The sequence below is a fragment of the Lepisma saccharinum genome, chromosome 1, assembly GCF_977018435.1.
Source record: "Lepisma saccharinum chromosome 1, izLepSacc3.1, whole genome shotgun sequence".
Classification (NCBI taxonomy): Eukaryota; Metazoa; Arthropoda; class Insecta; order Zygentoma; family Lepismatidae; genus Lepisma; species Lepisma saccharinum.
Window position 1 is genome coordinate 182,935,600 of NC_139229.1, and position 22,841 is coordinate 182,958,440.

Sequence of the window (22,841 nt, forward strand, 5' to 3'; positions counted from 1 at the left end):
TCAGATTTTTGCCGATTCCGATACCGATGCCGATGTGTCAATTTGGGCCGATTTTCATACATCTGTAATCGGCTTCGGCACATCCCTACTGCATACTGATGCAGGTGCTACAAGTGTTTACTTTCAAATAAAAAATGCATGCTACATTATTACAGTGAGCAGGACTATTTCTTCCATACTGTATTGCCAGATCTCCAGGACAACGGAGGGTGACCAGCTGGATGGAGTCAACTATGACTGCATTTAAAACAGCAAATGTAAACTGTGCTGTCCATGCTTGGACGCTCCTCGTTTGGAGCTGCACTTAAAATGCGAAGAACGTTTTGTGCTGCTTGAATTCATTTCTATCATAATCTCGAATATTACACCTGTCGATATTTTATTTTTGTTGTACCTCAAGCAAGTTCTATATTTTACACTGTTTGTAGGGTATCTATATTTAATAGTAGTATACCAACATGGGTGATTAATTGTATTCAATACCTTCTTTTAGATATCATTGATACCAGATTGTACATTGAACTTTGTATGGGCTTTGTGCTCTTATATGAGGCAGTTTCATTCAGAATGGCTCACATTATTAACCTTAATGTTAAAATCAGAGGTATTATTGATTGATTTGATGTTAAAAGTCCACTTTGTGCACAGTAAGGCTAATCAGGACTGGGCCTACAGTTTAATGTGGAATCTGAACCACTATGTGCCTCCACTGGGTATTGAACCCGGGACCCCTTAATTACAAGGCAACATCGCTACCACTGCGCCATTGGGGAGGCCCAATCAGAGTGATTAATTATGAAATTTATGTTGGTGGACATCAAATGTACAGCAGTTTGAGAAAATCAAATAGGATCAGGTCTATATTGGAGCATGTTCTTTCAAAGTCCTGTTATATCTAAAATATAACCGATTCTAACACCATAACAAACAAAATTAAATGTAGGGGCCAGTTAGAGTCTAGCACAGATATTTCTGCCGTGCGATGCGCGACAGAACTAAAGAAGCAGTGTTGCTAATGGAGCAGATAGAAAAATCGCTGCAGTGCGCCGATGCACAGCTGTTACGTACAACAAGGAAATTAGAGAATTCAGGTCTATCTAACGTTGAGTTCTAAATGTCATGCATTATACCAGGACTAGGATTAATATGTACTAACAAGTGGCTTTGTATGTAGCTACATACATATGGGCTAAAAATTCGCAAAATATGAACTAACACATACGTAAAATTACCAAAAATGCTGCAAAGAAGACTTCTTCATACGATTCCTTATTTGAGTGATTTCAAACAAAATAAAAAAAAAAAATATTATTTTTCATTGCATTAATGCACTGTTCTAACTGTTCACTCCCAAAACCCGTATACACTGGTACGGAACTGCAACGGCAGATAACAACATGCCAACGTGTTAAACCACGACAATTGGACCACAACACTCCTCCTCAAGCAGTATTATTATTTCCTCTCTGTGATCGGCGACAGTCGGTTTCCTTTGTTGTACATTTGCAAAGGATGCCGGCTTCCACAACAATAACAAGTACATATACTGCCACTAGACGATAAGCTGCGCGGCTTTTTCTTTTGCTGTGAACCAGGGCTGGCGCTAGTCATTTTGCCTCCCTGGGCGGTGGTGGCAGATGCCGCTCCATTTCGACCCCCCCCCCCCCGTCATTACGCAGCAACGGGAAATTGAAAATCAATATATTCCTAAGTAAAACATCAAAATATAAAATAAATAATGAGACTTCTTATGCTATTTCAATACTATTAAGCGCAAAAGAATTTCTAGCTCGACCACAGTTTTCAATAGGCTTATTTTTTTCTTCTCTTCAAATTTTGCCGCCCTGGCCGGTGCCACGGTTCGCCCTCTCCTTCCGCCGGCCCTGCTATGAACTTGGTCACTCATCAAAGCATGGCAATTTTAACACAGAAAACAATATGCATCGCATTAAGCAGCAAAAATGACATCCTCCTTTTCCTCCACCTAAATCCCATCTTTCGCAGCAAACATCGCAAACTCTCTTGACTTCCCACAAAATTTATGTCCGCCTGTAATTTGACATGCAATTTTTTCAATGTCGGCACTTCATTTTCACGCAGAGCGTAGTCGTATATGTGCCTACAGATAACGTTTTCATCGAAAGCGTCCACTGACAATTTGGTCGCTGGTCTTTGTCGTTCTTTCCCGGGAGTGTGGAATGACGTGGAGGGGCCTTCTGACATCTCAAGAGATTGTCTTTCGTTCATGATAGCCCTGATTGTTCGTTCAGGAACTCCAGTCGCAGCCGCTGCTCTCTTGCCAAAATGCTGTATTGGGATGCTAACACCTTGACTGGCTTCCTCCTTCATGAACTCGTGCACGTTGCTTAGAATTTCCCGAGCTTGGCTATGCAAGGTTTTTGATTTCAACTTTGACAGAACTGGAGGCATTATGGAATTTAACGTTCATTAACAAACAGACACTTTCACATACACACACGCAATACACGCACACAACGTCAAACTGGTAAAATACTTAGTATAAAATAAAAATATGGTGCTGCCAATCCAACAAAACTCACCGTCATTTTACCTGCCTTTCCCCTTCCGTGACAGAAATAGTGCTTTATTATTACAGTTGGCAACACTAGTTACTACCTAGCCAATGAACATGCACTGCATGAAAGAAGCAACCACTACGCCGTGCTATATTGCCACATTACCGTCCCTGCCGAACGGTGTGAACCGTGAGCTGGAGCGCTATTCAATTGTTTTCAATGATGTTTGCGCGAGTGTGTCCAGGAATGGAATGACAATATGGCAACAATAGCGAAGGTTTTCAAGCAGGGTAGAACACGTGATAATAAGAGAGAGGGAGATGAAATGAAAATTGGTATCTACGCAACGGCAAATTTATGTGTGTTGTACTCTACTTCCTAGTAGCTGGTCATATGTTTGCATAGAGTCCCTAAGTAGTTAGGTAATACAGTGTAACAATAGGACCATAAAAATGTCATAAGGTATACAATGGTCATAATTTTGAATTTTCTATTTACAAGTGGAGAAAAATCTTTGTCCTTTTAACTTATGCTAATAGTTTTGTCCCAGGTTCAGTTTGTGGTGTCTGCTGGAAGTGCATTACACAATGGTTTGTGTCCTTCTTTAAAATGTAGTCTAATTAGCATGGCTGAGCATACAGTGGACTTCAAACAAACTTTGACAACTCACAGTTTTCTTGTATTATCTTGTGTACTCATATGTGATTATCATGTTCAAGCACATTGACTCTATTTTTACTTCGCAGGTTTGTTGAATTTCAAGGTGTTATGAAACCAGGGATAGTTGTGGTAGCTTCATCAATAGCAATTGCTATAAACGTTGTACAGTTGACTCTACTTTGTGGTATGTGCATATTGAATACTTCATTATTTATCACATGGCCTTGATTTTTTAATCTAGACAAAAAAAAACATATGCAATGAAATGTGAATAAATTACTAAATGTAATAGAGTGCAACCCTCTGATAGAGTGGTAGTGTGTGGGTATAGTGGAGGGTGGCTACTTACTACTCATTTCTTGTGAAATTCAAGCCTGTTTTAACATATCACATCACCCCCTTTCCATTGAAAATGTTTTAGTTGATTTCAATACGGCGGACCTCTGCTTGACACACACAACTATAGTTCCCCCTGGGCCTAACATCTTTCTATCACAAGTAATTATAGCCAACATAACTCCTTTACATTGTATAGAGGGTGTTAAGGGACCTTTGACTCACCTTAGTACATTGTAATGAGGCCTTTATCAGTCACATAGCTATACATATTATTTTGTATCTTCTGATCCCATTGCAGTCCCAGTTTGATTTTTTCATGTTTCAGATTATAGCATGGTTTGCCAAATATATTTTTTTTCACTGTTTTTGGCGATGACATGTTTTTTTGAGATATTCAAGGTCAAGGTCACATGACAAAATTTTATTTTTATCCAAATGTTGGCTTGTGACATATCATTGGAAAGCTTGTTCAATTTCCTGTACAATAAACTTTATTTGAGTTTCCTAGGCCAAATAGAGGCGGAGTTACAGCACATTTAGTATAGCTAAACGGGCTCAGAAAGGGCAATTTCTGCAAACTTTGACCTTGAATAATTTGGTAATTACAAGATGCACGGGACTCAAACTTTTTACAGTTACTAAATTCCATGGATAGTATCAACTCCCCAAATGTCATGAAAATGGGAGATGGTCAGGTTGTAGGCTGTGTTGATTTCGCATGGCATGACTTAAAAGAATCAACTTCTTTATTAAGCATCTTAAAAATTTTTCACTAATTTATTTTGCTTTGTCATTCGAGTATGTCATACCTTCATATGTATATAAATTAACAAAAATTCAGAACTGAAAGATCATCTGAAGTTTTTGAGAAATGACATGTTAAATACCATATGTGGTGCTGGTCCAATGTTTGGGGCACTTGCATCTGCCACCTTAACATGGTGGCCCAATGTTTGGACCAGCAAAATTATCTAAAGGTTATAAATAAGGCTCGGAAGTTGAGGAAAATTCCTTTTTTTTTCCTAGTGTCCGAAGACGAGGCCCAACATAATATATGTTCATTTTGAATCATTGTAGGCCAGAAAAAGGTGGTTTTTAATTGTCCTTTTTTGCCTTTTTCGGCGTTTTTGACTTATTGGTCCTTTTTTTAGCCTTTTTTTAGGTCTTAACGGCTTTTTATTTGCAACTTCACCTTCTTCCGACTACGTTTTTACTGCCCATTCTCTATTTGAATCATCATCAGTTCATCACCTCTTAAACATCCTTTCTGTAGTAAAGAAATAAAAAGGAAGAAAGAAATATATTTAAACCATCCCTGAAACGAGATAAAAACATTTTTGGACTAAAAGAAGATGCGTTTCATTCATATAGTTTTTTCGCACTGTTTGTTCCATACCACCAGAATTTTGTATTTTTTTATTCATTAAATATGTAATTAAAACTAAAGTTAATAATTAATTTGGATCACATTTATACGTCCTTTTTTCCGGATTTAGGTCCTTTTTTTATATTTTTAGGTCTTTTTATAGGTCTTTTTTTGGCAATTTAAGGTCTTCAACTTCCGAGCCCTAGTTATAAATAATATTTTAATTACACCTGAATGTTTTTGTGAACCAAGAAATTATTCTTGTGTGGTAGTATAATAAATACACGTAAACAAATTGCTAACTTTATCCGCGTGACTTAACTTGTAATAGTTCTATTAATTTTGGCAGCCTCTGCCACCATCCACTTGGAAACTTGTTGTTTCAGTACTAGGTGGACTTCCAGTTCATGTCATTTCTGTGTTATACTAAGAGTGTTTGTGTAGTCAGTTCATTTGTTGCATACACTGGGTTTCAGTTATTGCAGTAGTGGGGGCCAAGTGTGATGTACCTGACTGCTATCAATGTTTAGCTCATGCGGAAAGTGCTTAATTGCATGCATCTTTTTGATCTTGATGTAGTAAAACTGGATGCAGATCCAATATTCCAACCACCAGCAGCAAACAAGCTGCAATAAAAAATGGATTTGCTTCACTTACCACCATACCACACCCAACCGCCTTGCCAAGACCCTGAGGCAGTTTGACCTCAAACTGGCACATGAACCTATGACCATAATAGCCAGTGCACTCAACAAACACAAATGATATTTCCTCTACTCCCTGGACAAACTGGGAGTAATGTGAGTGCAATTTGCATTACCTTTGCAAATCCATTAGAGCCATCAGTGGATGTATACGGTAATATTTGAGAGATGCCAAAAAATTCCAGCCAACCCAGGTTAGCCAATCACCTCACATTCAACAGGCACACTGTCAAAATAGTTTCAGCCAGCCATACATCACACATGCTAATTGACACCAAGATCAAGGCCAGTCAACAAGGTGGTTCAATAAGGACAAAAATCCAGGAAAGCTGGAAAAAAAATTATTATCTTCGTAAAAGTGTTCTTAACAACATATTAATTTTGCACCCCTCTACTACTCTGGCTTTGGCCGCCATCTTTGAAAAATGGCGCCCTAAATCAGTTTTTTCCAAATAGCTCTTTATTAATTAATTAACCTTTATAAAATTCTCTACAAAAAATGTTCTGTGCATTTTTCTTCTAGGATGTGCCGTTTGGGTGCTAGAGGAGCGAGAAATTTCACCTTTTTTCCCCACCCCATTTTGCAAACTCAAGATAATATACTTTTGAACGATAATTTGAGGTCCTCATTTCCTGTTAAAATAGAGGTGTACCTATTCTAAATATTCCAATGACGTTTCTTGCAAAATGTATTTTCAAGTTGTAATATCTGTATATAATTAAACAATAGTTAGTAATATTTCACGTAAAACAAATGTACATAATGACTGTATTTCTACTACTGTTATTAACCAAAACTATTTTCTTATACTTTTATCCCCTGATTTGTACCAGCAAAAATTCTTCTAAGTGCATAAAATCACAGTTGTCGGGAGCTTTCAGACTGAAGTGACAGGCCACAATCGACATTGAGATATCACACTGAAGCGGCAAGCGATATGGGCCACTTTAGTCTAAAGCAAGACATTCAATGTGTATGCATGAAGAAAGGCGAGGCAAGGGCCTCTCCGATGATTTAGTGGTAACGTCGTCACCTCGTAATCAAGGGATCCCAGGTTTGATACCTGGTAGAGGCACATAGTAGAACACTGTAAGATTTTGAGCACACCATTGCGGTGTTCACAGATCACTGAACACACTGGAGAAGCTCTGGAGGTGCATCATCTTTGTTGTGATAGAAAGTCACCACAAATTGTTAAGCTAACCATATTGCTTTGGAGGCAAGTCATGTCCATCCATTCTGTACTTTGTGATTTGTTCAAAAGGAATGGTATTATGGAGCAAATTCTGTTGGAGACAAGGAAGACAGTTTAATTTTAAATTTACACGGTGACTTGGCAAAAAAAAAAGAAAAAGGAGAACTGTGTCTCAACCCTCGAAGAGATTAACCCTCATCCCCATAGTAGAGTTGAAGGACACATTGTCTTACTACCTCTGAAATCTTCCAATGATCAGCAGCAGCATCTTTAAACATGGAAGCAGCTTCTTACATTCCCGGACTTTTTTTCTCCTAATAACTTAACAAACTTTAGTTTTCCGTGTGTGAAAAATGCTGAATCAGTATCAGCCTCACTGAACGCAATACAAGCAGCATGTTCTGCATGCATTTCATGCAACTAGGCATGTACACTTTGTTTCTACGACCCCTTTTTCCTTGCTTTAAGAAGTACACATACGATTTTGACCCAGCAGTAAGGCATCTTCGCCTACAATTTTCACAGATTGACTCTCAGTGGATGCTTCAATAGCAGTGTTGATTATGTGCGTGCATCTTCTTCAGCCTATTTGATCCTTCAGCATTGTGATGAGCCCATCCTTGTTCCTCTCATTTGAATTAAATGTGCATTGACTTGTTCATCAAATTTGAACTCTAGAAGAGAATATTAGTCGACGAGGATGTTCAGCAGCTTTGGTATTTTTTTCTGTTACATTCCCATAGTATTTATCAAAGATGAGGATGGTATTTTTCTTGCAGGGTTTAATTTCGTACTTAATGCATCTATCTAGGATGGTATCAAATATTTCTCGCTGTTGACAAACAACTGCATGAATCAAGAATTCTCCGTCAATGATGTAAATAGCATCTCCAACTTCTTTACTTTCTGAGAGGGGTAACAAACGATCATAGAGCTAGGACTTCTTGGTTCTCCCCATCTCTATCTCATCACTGAAAACGGCCAGCAGAATTTACTTCCTTATCCCTTGTTACTGCTGTAATTATTGAGAATACCATCAAAATCAGGGAATGGTGGTTATGATGAGAATCACTGACGACAGAACTAGAAGTCTTGCTTATCCATTGATATACACGACTTTCGTGCATCGACATGCTGCTCTTCTATTTTATCTGTGAACTAGTATACATTACAAGAATCCACTTAGTTAGAACTGCCATTCCCCACAACTCTTCAAGGAGTGCATCACGATCTGTTCAGTTGTCATATCTGACCAGATTCCGGACCATAACTTTTTCATCATTTTATTGTGAAATAACCTTTTTGGACAAAATCAACACATTTGGTTATCTTCTCTTTGAGACCAAGTATATCCTATATATAGGTGATACTAAATACAGAGTGTCCGAAAAGTCACGCAACCCGGTGTTTACGACCGTATAACGGAATAGCGAGACGGAATGAGAAGAAACGCTTTCTGCCAAGAGAATGCCCTGTATATTGGGAAAATTTAGAGAGACAAACATATGTAAGAACATGCATGTTTTAATAACAAATAAGCAAAGTGTTGCCAAAGGCGGAAAAAATATATTTGCAAATCGTGTATATTGATGCACAGAACTCATTGAGGTAAATTATTGCAACATTTCACAATACCAACGAACAATTTGGATGGCCATCTAATGAATTTGACAGAAAAAAATCTTTGACGAAGTTTAAAAAACATTGCAGAAAGGAATAAATGGGCTGTTCCAAAAATCGATGTTTTCACAATATTACGAGGGACACTGGCAACACTGTTGGTGTCACGTGTCACTAACAGACGTGTTCCACCTCAGGATATCACACTACGGCACTTTTAACGACAAAGGAGAAAGTTGGATATTCTCGAACATATGCAATAAATTACATACACCTTGCAACCCTGAAATGTGGGTATCACTACAAATTAAAGCTAATGTTCGAAGTGTCCACCATTTTCTTGGATACATAAGTTGGTTCGCTTGATCATGTTCTCAGATAACCTTCCTGAGGGTTGCAACACCGATATTATTAATTTCCTGTGTAATGTTTCGTTTCAGCTCCTCCAATGTTCTGGGTCCGTTTGGTATACTTTCCCCTTTAAGTAACCCCACAGAAAAAAATCTCCAGATGTTAAATCGGGCGAGTGACTGGGCCATAAATCCTTGGATATTAGACGATCACCAAAAAATTATCTCAGCATACGAAGAGATTCATTAGATGTATGGCAAGTTGCTCCATCTTGTTGTAGCCAAACATCACGTTCGTCTTTTTCCAGGAGAAAAACGAATTGCATTATGCAGTATCCACTGTTGTCTCAAAGAATAACGGTCCTACAATACGACGTCGCGATATTCCACACCATACACCGATTTTCGGAGAGTGCAAGGGTAGTTCATGCAACTGATGTGGGTTTTCTGTCGACCAATGCCTGGAATTTTGGCTGTTGACATACCTATCCAATTGAAACCACATTTCAGGGTTGCAAGGTGTGTATAATTTATTGCATATGTTCGAGAATATCCAACTTTCTCCTTTGTCGTTAAAAGTGCCGTAGTGTGATAGCCTGAGGTGAAACACGTCTGTTAGTGACACGTGACACCAACAGTGTTGCCAGTGTCCCTCGTAATATTGTGAAAACATCGATTTTTGGAACAGCCCATTTATTCCCTTCTGCAATGTTTTTGAAACTTCGTCAAAGTTCTTTTTCTGTCAAATTCATTAGATGGCCATCCAAATTGTTCGTTGGTATTGTGAAATGTTGCAATAATTTACCTCAATGAGTTCTGTGCATCAATATACACGATTTGCAAATATATTTTTTCCGCCTTTGGCAACACTTTGCTTATTTGTTATTAAAACATGCATGTTCTTACATATGTTTGTCTCTCTAAATTTTCCCAATATACAGGGCATTCTCTTGGCAGAAAGCGTTTCTTCTCATTCCGTTTCGCTATTCCGTTATACGATCGTAAACACCGGGTTGCGTGACTTTTCGGACACTCTGTATTTCTTATAAACTACTGAGTGCAATGATAAAACCAGTTGAACCCATAAATGGCATTCTGTAAGAAAGAACATATGTAGTAATTCCAGTTTTATAGAAGAAAAATGCTACAAGCCCATCATGCAAAAGAGGTTTCCCTGAGTTTCGCTCTTGCAAAAAATAGAGTTGGGGAAAAAAGGTGAAATTTCTAGCACCTAAACTGCACATCCTAGAAGAAAAATACACATTTTTTGTGAAGAATTATATGTAGATTAATTTTTGTCATAACCTATTTTGCTGTAAAATGCTTTTCAAGCGAGCTATTTGCAAGATACTGATTTTGTGTGCCATTTTTCAATGATGGCGACCAAAGCTGGGGTGGTAGAGGGGCGCAAAATTAACCTTTTGCTGCCCAAGCGTCTCGATCGAGATACCCAAAAGTAACCCTCACGGGACCAAGCATCTCGATCGAGATGCTGTGTCAAGGTCGTAGTTTTTACGTTATAACTTTTCTATTTTTGACTAGAATTTCGATTTTATTTTTTTATATTGTTCCTAACACATGTATTTAACAGAAATGGTTTTTTACATTTTTTTTGTCTTCATGAAAATGGAGGGGGAAAGGTGGGAAAAGGGACTTCTCTTTTGCGTCTCTTTTCAAGGTCAATTTTTTGCCGACACAGGAAGACAATTTTTTAAAATAATTTTTGGGGGCTTTCTCCCTTCCCCCTCCATATATACACCAAATTTGCATAAATTTTGCATTTTGTGCATTTTGACATTTTTGTTGGTGCGGGGCAGGGGGAAACACCATTTTTTTTAAGAAAAGTATTTTTGAGGAGATTTCCCCCCTTTTCCCCTCCATATGTACGCCGAATGTGCATAAATTATATATCGTCTGAATCTGTGATTCATTCTGCGTACAACGGCATATCTTTCATATCTCTAGGGCATTTAGTTTCTGAGCTATAGTCATTTCAAGGTACCGCTGCATTTTGAAGCTTGAATCAGTGGCATCCCGACCATTCCTTTTGGGGGTACAACTCAAGTTACATTGGTCATATGACAATGATGCAAATATTTTTCTGTTTCTTACATGCCAGCCATAATTTCTATGTGCATTTTGAACTTTTCATATCCTTGGGGGGGGGGGGGGGCGAGACCCCATTTTTTAAAAAAAAAGTATTTTCAGGGGATTTCCCCCTTTCCCCCTCCATATATACGCCGAATGTGCATAAATTATATATCGTCTAAATCTGTGATTCATTCTGCGTACAACGGTATATCATTCATATCTCTAGGGCATTTAGTTTCTGAGCTATAGTCATTTCAAGGTACCGTTTCATTTTGAAGCTTGAATTAGTGGCGTCCCGACCATTCCTTTTTTAGGGTATAACTCAAGTTACATTGGTCATATGATAATAATGCAAATATTTTTGTGTTCCTTACATGTTAGCGATCATTTCCATGTGCATGTCGACACTGTCATGTACTTTTTGCTTGAGGGGAGGGGGGGGACAAATTTTTTTCACCGAAATTTTGGAATTTTGAGAGTTAGCCCCCTCCCCCCCGCCACATATACGCCGAATTTGCAAAAAAATCATATAGTATGAATCTCTGGTTCATTCCACGCACAACGGTATATCACTTATATCTCTAGGGCAATTAGCTTCCGATCGACACTCATTTAATTGAAACTCTGCATTTTGCTCAAAATTGGCTTGGGCAACCGAGGCTTACTTCTGAAAAAGGCCCATGGCGGCAAAAGGTTAATATGTTAAGAACACTTTTACAAAGATAATAAAGTTTGTTCCAGGGTTCCCGGATTTTTTTCCTTATTGGAACCCAAAAGCATGCCTTGCTGACTGGCCTATATGCAATTCTGCATGAGCTGAACATTGACAGTGGTCAGGAGCATCACATTGGCTCCCGCTACTGCAGCAACTGACTACCCCCAGAGCTCCTAGTGTCATGCAGAGAAACTACATGACTCAGAAGCTCATCCGGCAGTCAAACTAGTTCACAGGTGGATGGTAGCAGGGATTGCTGAAATTAATAGAACCAAGTAAGTCTAGTGCATAAAGTTAGTAATTTGCTTATGTGTATTTATTACAAGAAATCATAAAATCAACTCTCCCTGGCTCCCAATGCATTTTTACATCTGCATTGCTTGGTGAGTTTGACGATATCTATTCTAAATGTTATCAATTTTAATCTGTTGAAATAAGCAAATATCAATTGGCATGAATATGTACTTAAGTGAATAATGTAAAATCTGGATTTGTTAGGTGACATTTTTAATTTCAGAACCTTTCTATGGACCTTGCAACACTGTACAAGTATACATCACCCACACAGCAAATACTTGCAGAAGATACGAAGGAGTTCCAAGTAGAAGTCTGGCTGAAGATCCTCCACTTCCTGTGCAGAAACACAGGACGTTTGTGTCCTCAGCTCAACTGAACATGCAAGGAGTTTTTCTGCACATTATGGAAAACACTCTTCTTATGATATCTCATCTTATAGCTGCAGTCAGCATGTGGACTATAGAGGAAGAGGAAAAATACTACATAGAGCCTACTATAGATATTCTCACAGTGTGCTCTGTTTCATATTTCATTTGCCGACTTTGTAAGTGGAATCGTGCTTAATATGCATAATTTTCAATTTGTAAACAACTTGTTACAGATATACACAGTCGAATCACATTATGACCACCACCTATATTGATGTCGCCAGTGCATAGCCCATGAAGTACGTTACATGGCATGGTGGGTATTAAAGATGAGCGATAGGCTGTCTGCACACATATCACTTGTTGCTGTCATGGGTAAAAGGGGTGATTTATCAGTTTTGCAAAAATGGTTGATTAACAGCTTTCGGGTCAAGGGTGGTAGTATTTCTGAAGCAACGCAATTTGTGGACTGTTCACATGCTGCTGTGGTGAAAGTGTATCATGAGTGGACAAATGGCACCATTGTAAATAACCAACAGGGAAACTGTGGAGTACCACATACCATTGATGTGAGAGGTGAACGTCAGCTACAAAGGTGCATGAGGGCTGACTGACATGCTACCGTCGAGCAGCTCACTATTGAAATGAATCAGGGTGCTACCAGACTTGTGTGTAAAACGACAGTTTGGCAAACCCTGCTATGTATGGAGTTCCGAAGCAAACGGATGTTTTTTTAGGGTCACTGCACCCTATGCTAATGAAGATCCATCGATGGAAAAGCTTAACTTTGCATGGAAGTATCTGAATTGGACCATTGCTGATTGGCGAAGAGTTGCCTTCTCTGAGTCCAGTTTCTGCTTGATCGAACGGATGGACATTGGCATGTCAGGCAAGAAACAGCGCAGAACATGCACCCTGCAACCATTGCTGGAAGAACATAAGCTGGTGGCGGTAGGGTTATGGACTGCGGATTGTTTTCGTGGCATTCTCTGGTACCACTAATTATGTGGAAGGTACTCTTAACCGATTTGGTTGTGAATTCATCCTTGCATATTATGTACAGCCACACATGCTGTAGCAGAACAGCGTAGTAAAATAACCAAAATCAATCAACCAACCATACATGCTGATTATCTTCCCTAGGGCGGATGGGATCTTCAAGGAAGATAAAGCATGTCACATGGCTAGAAATGTCCATCAGGTTTGAAGAAAACAACCAAGATTTCCAAGTACTTCCCAGACTTGAACCCAATAGAGCATCTGCAGGACAACCTTGATCGTCCTGTTTGCTCATGGCATCCTCCAGCAGCTGTGGGATGCACTGCAGGCAGGATGACTCCAGATATCTGTGACAACCTACCAGCATCTTCTTGAGTCACTCCCACCCCATGTAGCTGCTGTCCATGCTGCACATGACATTTACTCTGGATATTAGCTGGTGGTCATAATAATGTGACTCGACTGTGTATATAATTTAACCATGAAATCTATTTGGCTTACTCTAAACACCTCCCAGAGTACAAGAAGCTATTTCAGTTGCAGTTAATAGATCCAGAAACTCCTGCATTTAGTTGCAAATGGTAATGTAAATAACTTACATTATTACTCAGGCTTATTACTTATATGACTTTCCCACTGACCACAAAAAAAACATAACTTCATAAAATAAAATGTAAATCCCTTCGCCTTACACACACACCCACACACCCACACCCACACCCACACACACACACACACACACAAAATAAATTGTAATTGTCATCGTGACTCCAAAAATACAATCCCAAGATTTATAAGTCCCAGGAAGGTAAATAATCCCAAGATAATGATATGAGGATACTCAATGACTTTCTACATCATTATGCATTTGGGCAGTTACAAAAGGACACACACTTCTGGTAAGAGAGAATGTATTAATATTATTGTAAATTTTTATGCATGTTTCTTGGTTTTTAAGTTGTTTTGCATGTGAAATTAACAAGAAATATATTTTTAAAAAGTGAATATTAAGGATGGTGTTAATTAAGAAGCATTGGGGAGGAAGACACCAAATAGTCATATTCAAAACTTTGTGGAATGTATTTTTCCCCATGGTATTAAACTTTTCTCAAATGGGTAGATTAGAAAGACAAATCTATTGATCCAATGCAACAGTATCACAGATATCAGCTGTTTATTTATAGACACACTTTCTTTACATGCTATGATGCATTTCTGTAGCTGATACAGTTCCTGAGATATTTGCTCCTTGTTATAGCCTGTTTTCATGTAGACAGCTAAATTCATTTTGACATTACAGTTGCCCTTATATATATGCACCATATCTCTTAAGTATTAACAGGTCACGAAAAGTTATTGTGGATAGATAGTTTTTTTTCCTGCTTTCCTGAATATTCTTTAAAAATAGATTATTGCATTGTTTTTGCCACATGCCATGGCATATTTCATGGCATTACTCAAGGATAGAACTGGCGCTATTTCCGTAGCATTTTTCGTAGCATAACCAATCAGAAGCGACCTCTAGGTCATGAGTGCAGATGTAATGGCGGCTGCATAAGATGTAAACAATGCATCACTTCACCTTTTTTAAAGCACTATAACTATTCAACTGAGAGGAATAACGTTTCCTATTAAATAGTTTTAGCTACAAATCAATGGTGCTGCTTAAATACATGCTTTATAGCACTTATTGTACATGTATGGAAGAATATTTTAGTTGTTTCAATCGTAAACAATGTGAACTCACCATAGATGGTGTAATTTGTGCTTTTCGTGCTGTATATATTATACATTGTAATCACAAAAGCTTACCGAAATTTTACATGAAATGCTTCCGTGTAAAGTACTGTCTGCTATAAGATTTTTGGAAGCATTTTCGTAGCATTTATGCTAGCAAAATAATAAAATAAATGCTTTTGTCTAAAGTGGGCCTTAGGAGAAGGTGACGGCACTTGCTGCCAAGGACTCCCATGATCCTGCATGACAATGCCAGATGTCGCACTGCTAACACTGTGACGAGTCTCCTGCATAACTGGCGATGGGAGGTACTCTAACACCCACTGATTCACCCAATATGAGTCCATGTGATTATGATCTCTTCACAAAAATGAAAGAACCACTTTGCGTGAAGGATTGCAACACAAGAGAAGCCATCATCAGTGCCATAGGGTGGTCACTGCGGGACATTAACGAATATGGACGCACTGACTGTGTACGATGCCTTCCATAAATGTGGCAGAAGGGGTCGACTTGGGGGACGACTACATTGAAGCAATGTAACTGGTTTTACCTATGCCAATAAAGCGTGGTACAAGTTATAGCAGTGTTGCCACTACTTTTAATCCAATCCTTGTAATTTGCATGGTGACCTTGTAACTATATTAGTTCTGTGCTTTCACAAAGTTTATACTATTCGCTGAGGGAGTGACGAGAGTGTAGGGCTGTCAATGAGCATGTGCTATTTTTGAAAGCAGGTAAATAGGAGGTCTATTGACACCTGAACCAATCACTGTAGGTGCATCATCATGGAGATGATTCTTTGTATTGACAATGGAGATGAGCAACTTTTCTGGGATGCCTTTGTTCTTTCTGACCTTCTTGGTTCAACTGCAAGGGGAGAATGAATGTTGACTGGCCAAAGGGTGGTTTATGACTGAGGGTAAAGAATGACAACACTGTACCCTGCCAACCTCTCAGTGGAGTGGTCAGCTAGAGATCCCAGTTTTGAATCCTCATCAGGCATGTATGTATCATTATTTTGTTTATCCCATCACCCATTTCATTGTCCATCCTTATTGTCACAATTAACCGAAGTGGTAGGAAACTGACGTCAATTAAACGCCAATGATGCAGTGGTAACGTCGTTGCCTTGTAATCAAGGGGTCATGGGCTTGATACATGATGGAGGCACATGGCACAGTGATTCGAATCCCACTTTAAACTGTAGGTCCAGTCCCGATTTACCTTTCTGTGCATAAAGTGGACTTAAAACAACACTTCAATCCATTCGAAGGCAAAAAGTCGAGCTCTCTTTTCCTCATGTGGACTGTATATTATGGCATTTTGAATAGCATTATATTTTTTTAAAACTTAAACATATACTCCATCAATATGTTCCTGAAGAACTTACTTTTCTTTACAGTGAAGGAAACCATATTAGTTCTTCTGCAGACTGTTCCACCATTCATTGACGTAGATACAGTCAGACAGAAAATTATGACAACTACAGGAGTAATTTCTATACATGAGTTCCATGTATGGCAACTCTCTGAAGATATCGTAATTGCATCAGTGCATATATGGTATGTGAACATTTCGGACTTTGTAATACTGTTGTAGGTGATGTCTGTACAATGCATAAGTGTTTTTAGATTTCATTATTCTAGTGAAATGCAATAAATTACAAAAAAAGAAATGTATAATGGACTTAGTTTCTTGTGCTTTGTATTTTAATGGTAGCAATTGAATTTTTTTTAATGATAAAGTGGCAAAGTTGTGCAACAACTTATTTCTGAACTTGAATATTATCAAGCTTAAGTTCAGGGAACAGTTATCCCCGACACAGCCATATAGTGACACTCTCACCTTTGATGTGAGTGGTCCCTGGTTCCATCCCCAGTGAGAGCCCTAAATTCACTGTTGACCAGCATCATGAGGATGCTTGGGAAGCTACATAAAAGAAGTACAGTAGTAATGGACTCTGATCTAGAAATCTAGATAATAGTGGCAATGAGACTTGATGCACTGACCACAGGTCATCCAGTGAAAGGCGATGGGCTGTTGTGCCACACAGTTTATGTTGATTTCTAGTAAAAAGTAGTTGTATAATGCAGTCATGGAGCAAATTACCGCCAGAACATTTTTTGTTGTATACCTCAGGCACGTATCCAATACCTATATGTATTGCTTTCTTGTGGTGTGAAATAAAATAATGTGACGATAATTTATGGAGAGAAATAATTGTCGAAGTAAAACTGAGAATGTTCTATAACCCTGTTGTTGATAAAATTGCACATAAACTTTTCTTGCACTTTCAGTGTTGTCGCAGCAAACTTGAGCACAACGTAAAGACTTGTCAGCATTTGGAAGCTGCACAACAAAGGTAGCACCACAAGTAGGATGATTCGTTGTAATTTTTAATCTGTGGAAAGTGCGAGAGGGAATGTTCTTGAATAAGAGTAGGAGTCGAAAAACTGGCAATATTAACAAATTGTTTTATCTGTGGAATGTTCTAGAATATAATGACGATATAAAATACACGGCTTCAATTTCCTGGTTGATCTGTTCAAAGAATCGGTTAATGAAACTTCAGGGGTAAGTGTGAGAGTTCATACAGTCTATTAGTGATCAGTCAGTGTCCATTGGTAGCTTTATAAGATTGGTCAAATGGGGTTATGACCACACCAACCCTCTCTTGGGCACGTCACTGGAGATAAATGAAAAGGACTAAATACCATAAAGCAACGAAGACTACTAGTAGTTCCAGTTCGGGTCCAAAGCTGAAGACATTGACGACAGTGGAAGTTACGGAACCTCAGTGTAGTGCAAGTTTGGGTTGAGGGCCGAAGAGATCGAAGGTCTCTCTCTCTAAAGTGAATATTTCAGCAATACCGTTTATGGAGCGATTTATTAAAAAAGAAATAAGCAGCACAGATCAAATCAAAGTTTTGAGTGATGATTTAGTTGTGCTCGGACCAAATTTCATGTATGCAGTTCGAGAATTTCATGGCATAAGAAAATACTTTTTCCTTAGCCTGCTGAATTTGACACACACTCGAACACTTAAATACCATAAATGGACAACCGAAAATGTTATGAATGTCGAGAAGAAAAAGTAAGATGATGTTGCATATGTAGGCATTTTGGCAGAAATTGCAGGCTCTACCAGGACCCAAATCAGGGCTCTACCAACTGAGCAACCGAGCATCCTTGACTTCGACTGATTTTTTGCTAAAATGTATACATAGTACAAGTATGTCAAATCGAAAGATGTTGCCTGTATAATGAACAATAAAGGAGAAAGAATAAAACTGAGGGGCATTCCCACCAGTTGAGAAGACATTTTACTTCTGTAGTCAACATGAACTGCCGCTTCGAGGTGAAGATGACAGTGGCCTAGTAAGGGAGATTTCACACCTTGTCACAAGTCGAAAGTAGGTTTGTGTGGCCTTTTGTGTCGCTACAGTGTGAAACGTTGCTGGTGATTGGCTCATTCCAAACAACATGTATCGCGTGTCCCTTCAGTCTGAAATCTTCCTAAGTCTTGAAGGTACAAGTCACAGGGGTGGAAAATTAGGGCTTTGTTAAGGTTAGGTGCGAAGGCAGGTGACAGCATCCTAAAGGATAATACCCAAACCTGCAGGAAGAACTCATCTTTCTTCAGTCTCCAATATCAAATGATAAAAACTTCTGGTGAGTTGATTTAAAAAATGTGTCCGAGATAAAGAGTGGCATGCCCAGGATTTTCTGAAAGGAGAGAAGATTACGCATAGTATGTATTTTTGGTGGTCAGTCCTCATTTTACCATCTATTACTGTCTTTGATGTTCTTTTTTTTTAAGGAATACTTGGTCAAATGGGGTTATGACCACACCAACCCTCCCTTGGGCATGTCACTGGAGATATTAAATGAGTAAGCATTTGATCACATTGGGAGACGAAACATTAGATGTGTTGGGAATGGAAGGGTTTTCACTGCATTAATTGTTTTGCAATCCATCTGTATTCCTTTGTTTTATGCCAATACATGACAAGACTGCTGTGACAATTTTCAACACTTGCAAGTTCTTAAGTCTGAATATGAACAATTTGGTGGGTTTCGGCTTTTATAAGAACTGCAAACATGGGAAGACAAGACACATTAGTGGTGTTCAGGCTCACATCAGAGAGAAATATTCGAGAACTGTCTGCATCCAGTTCGCAGCCCACAGTTCGAATCTCGCGTTGTCGAGTGGATTGTCCATCCTGTGCATGTGTAACAGCTTCGTAAAAACACCCGGAGACACCATAGATGTTTTGATACCTGATGATAAGAAATGGATAAACACACATACTCATAGTTCCAGCACACAATGTTAGTGCATGGAAACATAGGAGTTGAGTGGTAAAAAAGTTAAGATTTCATGTTCTGATTCAAATGGCAGCCTTAAACAGTGGCAACGATTTAGGGGATAGTTGCTCCCCATTTTTTTGCATCCACACTATGGCCTCTTAATGATAAGCCTTGTCTACTAAGAGATAGTAAACTTTCCTTGCACCCCCCCCCCCTCTGTTTTGGAACCCAATTGCCACCACTGGCCTTAAACATACAATTGTGAAGTTCTATCTATACCCCTTAAAAAGATGGTGTTCAGCCCCCCACCTCTGAAAGGAATTCCTGGATACGTGCCTGGTATACCTAGCTACTTGAATGTAAAATTCTTCCGTGCAGTGATGCACTATGCTCATGCAACTTCAAGGAGGCATTGGAGCCTGGGCTATACTTCTACATACGTTTTTGTAGCACAAGAGATAGTAGTAATTACAGCTTATAATATACCTGATATGGTTAAAGTTTCTTGGTATTGTTATTATAAGAAAACAATTTTAATTTGCTGAAGTACTGTTTAGGGATAGCTGTGTCATAATTATGAATCAAATGGTCCTTTTTCGCTGTTCCTTCTGATGCCAGCAAAAAAGACAGCAATGTTTTCTTTTACTGTGGTGCGTGTTTTAAACTGTACACCACACATTGCAAATCAAGATAACACATCATTGGAAATCATAACATGGTCCGAACCTAAATTGCAATGCATGTATGAATGTGTTTTGTGCAAGATAATAGTAGTAGTATGATTGCAATTCTGTACAAAGCAATGTTTTAGTTTCAGAGATCGAGGGGAATACATCAGACAAGCGGACAAACTTAAGGAGATTTTCCACTATGAAGGTATTCATTCAACCACAATTCAACCTGAATTTGTAGAGGTGAGAATCGGACTTTGTTATATGCACATCAGGCGCGGCTCGTGCATTATTTACCCGGGGGTTCACTGAAGTGATGTGACATATATTCACTTTCCGCAAAATATACTTCCTTCGCCCAACAAAAGGATGGGGGAGGGTTTAAAAGCTTTGTCAAGAATTCTTTTTATCTGGGAGTATAAGGTTTTGTTGTAGGGGTGTGCGAATAAATTTAGGGCTGAAACTACAATAAATTGTGCCTTTATGAAAAAAGTTGAGTTTTGTTGGAATATCATGGACATCCTCAAGTAGGGGCAAGTAATATATTTTTTCCTCAGGAGGAGCAAAAAACACTCCTTCAGTCTAAAGTTACTGCAACGCTTTTATAATAATTACCAAAAATTACTGTGACTGAAATTAAATTATATGCGTGTAATATATAATTTTTGGTTTACATTCAATTTCCATGGGGGGGCGGCCCCCTTTTCCCCTTCCGGACGTCCATGCTGACTAATCAGAACTGGTCCTACATTTGTTAAAGGGAAATGGCAACTAATGGCATGCGCATACTAGAAATCGAACCTGAGACCCTTTCATTTATACGCGACAGGTTTGTTCAAATTTGGGGCTGGTCGACCAGCACACGCTTTTTTTCAGTGGACAAGGAAGTTTGTTTACGTTAATTATGTGCATTTCTATCGGTCATTTCTTACCTGCGCGGACAGCAACGCCTACACTGCATCAAATGACATAACCTAGGTAAAGTCCATCCCTCGTTTCACTCGCAGCATCACTTAATACTTTCCAACAAGTATCCAAGCACTTCAAAAACTAAAAAACTTGAGACTTTGACACCGAGCGACAGCGAGTCACGTCTTCGCGCCATTCTTTCTCTTTCGCGAACCCGAAGTGTTTCCACCTTTAAGGAAAAACCTCTGAATGCATGCACAAGGTATTTTGGTAATGTATCTCCTTTATTTTAATTCATCGCATCTAATTCCAGCTTCTATTTGTTTCCACTCATCCATCTCTGACACAATCTTGCATTTATTCCAAGAAGTTCGGTGCAAAAATGATACAAGAGAAGATTGAATATGTAATGTGTGCGCTTCAAACTTGAACCGCACGCAGCAACACTGGAAGGGAGGAAGCAGCGAGAAAGGAGCCTTGTCCCGCGCCTTCTGCGAGAGAACGAACTGCGCATGACCGTTGGGTTGAACATAGGTTCTGCAAATCTCATCCCCCATGTATTTTGTCCTATACCCTCCTCGCGCTTCTGCTCCCGCACGAAGCTTTCACAATGGCACGAGCTGTCCTGTGGGGGTTCAACTGAGGGTCTGTATCAGGGCGGCCGATTCGCGGTTTCTTCTTCTCAGCAAGAGAGTTCGCCGTGTTACGGGCACAAATACATGACTTATTGTGTAGAATTTTTAGCGAAATAATGTGAAAATTTAAAGACATTGTTCATTGTTCATTCTCGAGGTGATTATCGTATATTACTGGGGGTTCACTGATCCTGTGCGCTATAGGGCCAACCGCGCCTGATGCACATCCATATCCTTGCTTTTTTTACTCTAATTCCTATTTAAAAAATAAACTTAGTAGGAAATGTCTTGCCATATTATGATTAAAGGTAATGTTATAGACATCAATTCAGAGAATATTATTGAAGTGTATATATCCATAAAAAAAATAGAAGTGGATTAGGAAATTTAACAATATTGGGTGGTTTATATTAACATTGAAAGTTAGGAAGTGTAGAGTTAGGTGCATATATGTTGGTCAGCATAGTATTTATTGGAATATGCTAGGATTTCACTGCCTTACAACACAATGTTCAATGAATTTTAAAGAGCAGTAACAGCTGGTTTTTTTTTATTCATATTGTACCTGTGAATGTAATGTGAAATTAGTGTCTTTATAACAGTAATTAGTCCCACCGTGTGGTCTAAGGTGCCATGCTTTGGGGTCTGGCCATGGGAGTCAGGTTCAAGTCTCCTGGGGAAAGTGTAACAACTTTTCTCCCGAGATTTTGGCCTGTGAATGGGACCGGTGGCTACCCACCATTGTGAGGAAATTGGGGAGCTACGAATGAGTTGCATAACCTGGGTATGGAAACCTATGAGGACGAGTGGGGGTTTGTCGTGCTGACCACATATCAATCCATAACTGTTTGCATGATCTGTCACCTCAGCAGATAGGAGTGAGGCCGGCATTGGTAAATACGCCCTCACAGGTTAATATTATTATTATAGCAGTGATTAACGAAATGCACCTACTCTTTTATTACTTTAGTTTAATTTATATTAAAATTAATAAAAATACATGCTGTGAATACTGATTGTGCAGATTGTATTAATTAGTTTGACACATACTAATGGTATATTTCTGTGTGTCCAGTGTCTAGAGGGTGAAGGTAGCCAGCAAGAGCTTGCAGAGAAATGTCTTCTGAACTGCCCACTTGTATCATGTGATACATTTGCATGTTGCCCAAAGGATGTAAGTAAAATAATCGTTATCACTCAACTAAATGCCTGTAATAGAAATTAAGACTAAATTGACAGTCTTAGCTTTTTTTCTCTGATACCAATATTGATAGTCTTTCTGATTCTTTCCAATTCCAATTATTGAACATTTCAGCAGTTCATTATGTAGTGT

At 38.9% G+C, this 22,841-nt stretch overlaps 1 protein-coding gene across 4 annotated transcripts in view; it reads left to right on the forward strand.

The window, feature by feature from the left end:
- Nucleotides 1-22,841, forward strand: part of LOC145990480 (proton-coupled zinc antiporter SLC30A1-like) — a 31,418-nt gene that overhangs the window by 7,931 nt on the left and 646 nt on the right. For 3 of the 4 annotated variants that reach the window (XM_083126177.1, XM_083126182.1, XM_083126186.1), the window contains 5 exons: nt 3,284-3,381; nt 12,096-12,419; nt 16,385-16,544; nt 20,105-20,207; nt 22,584-22,682. In XM_083126177.1, the coding sequence (XP_082982303.1) occupies nt 3,284-3,381; nt 12,096-12,419; nt 16,385-16,544; nt 20,105-20,207; nt 22,584-22,682 (784 nt within the window). Of the gene's footprint in view, nt 1-3,283; nt 3,382-12,095; nt 12,420-16,384; nt 16,597-20,104; nt 20,208-22,583; nt 22,683-22,841 lie in introns of those variants that run through there. The other variant, XM_083126190.1, reaches the window with a different exon arrangement.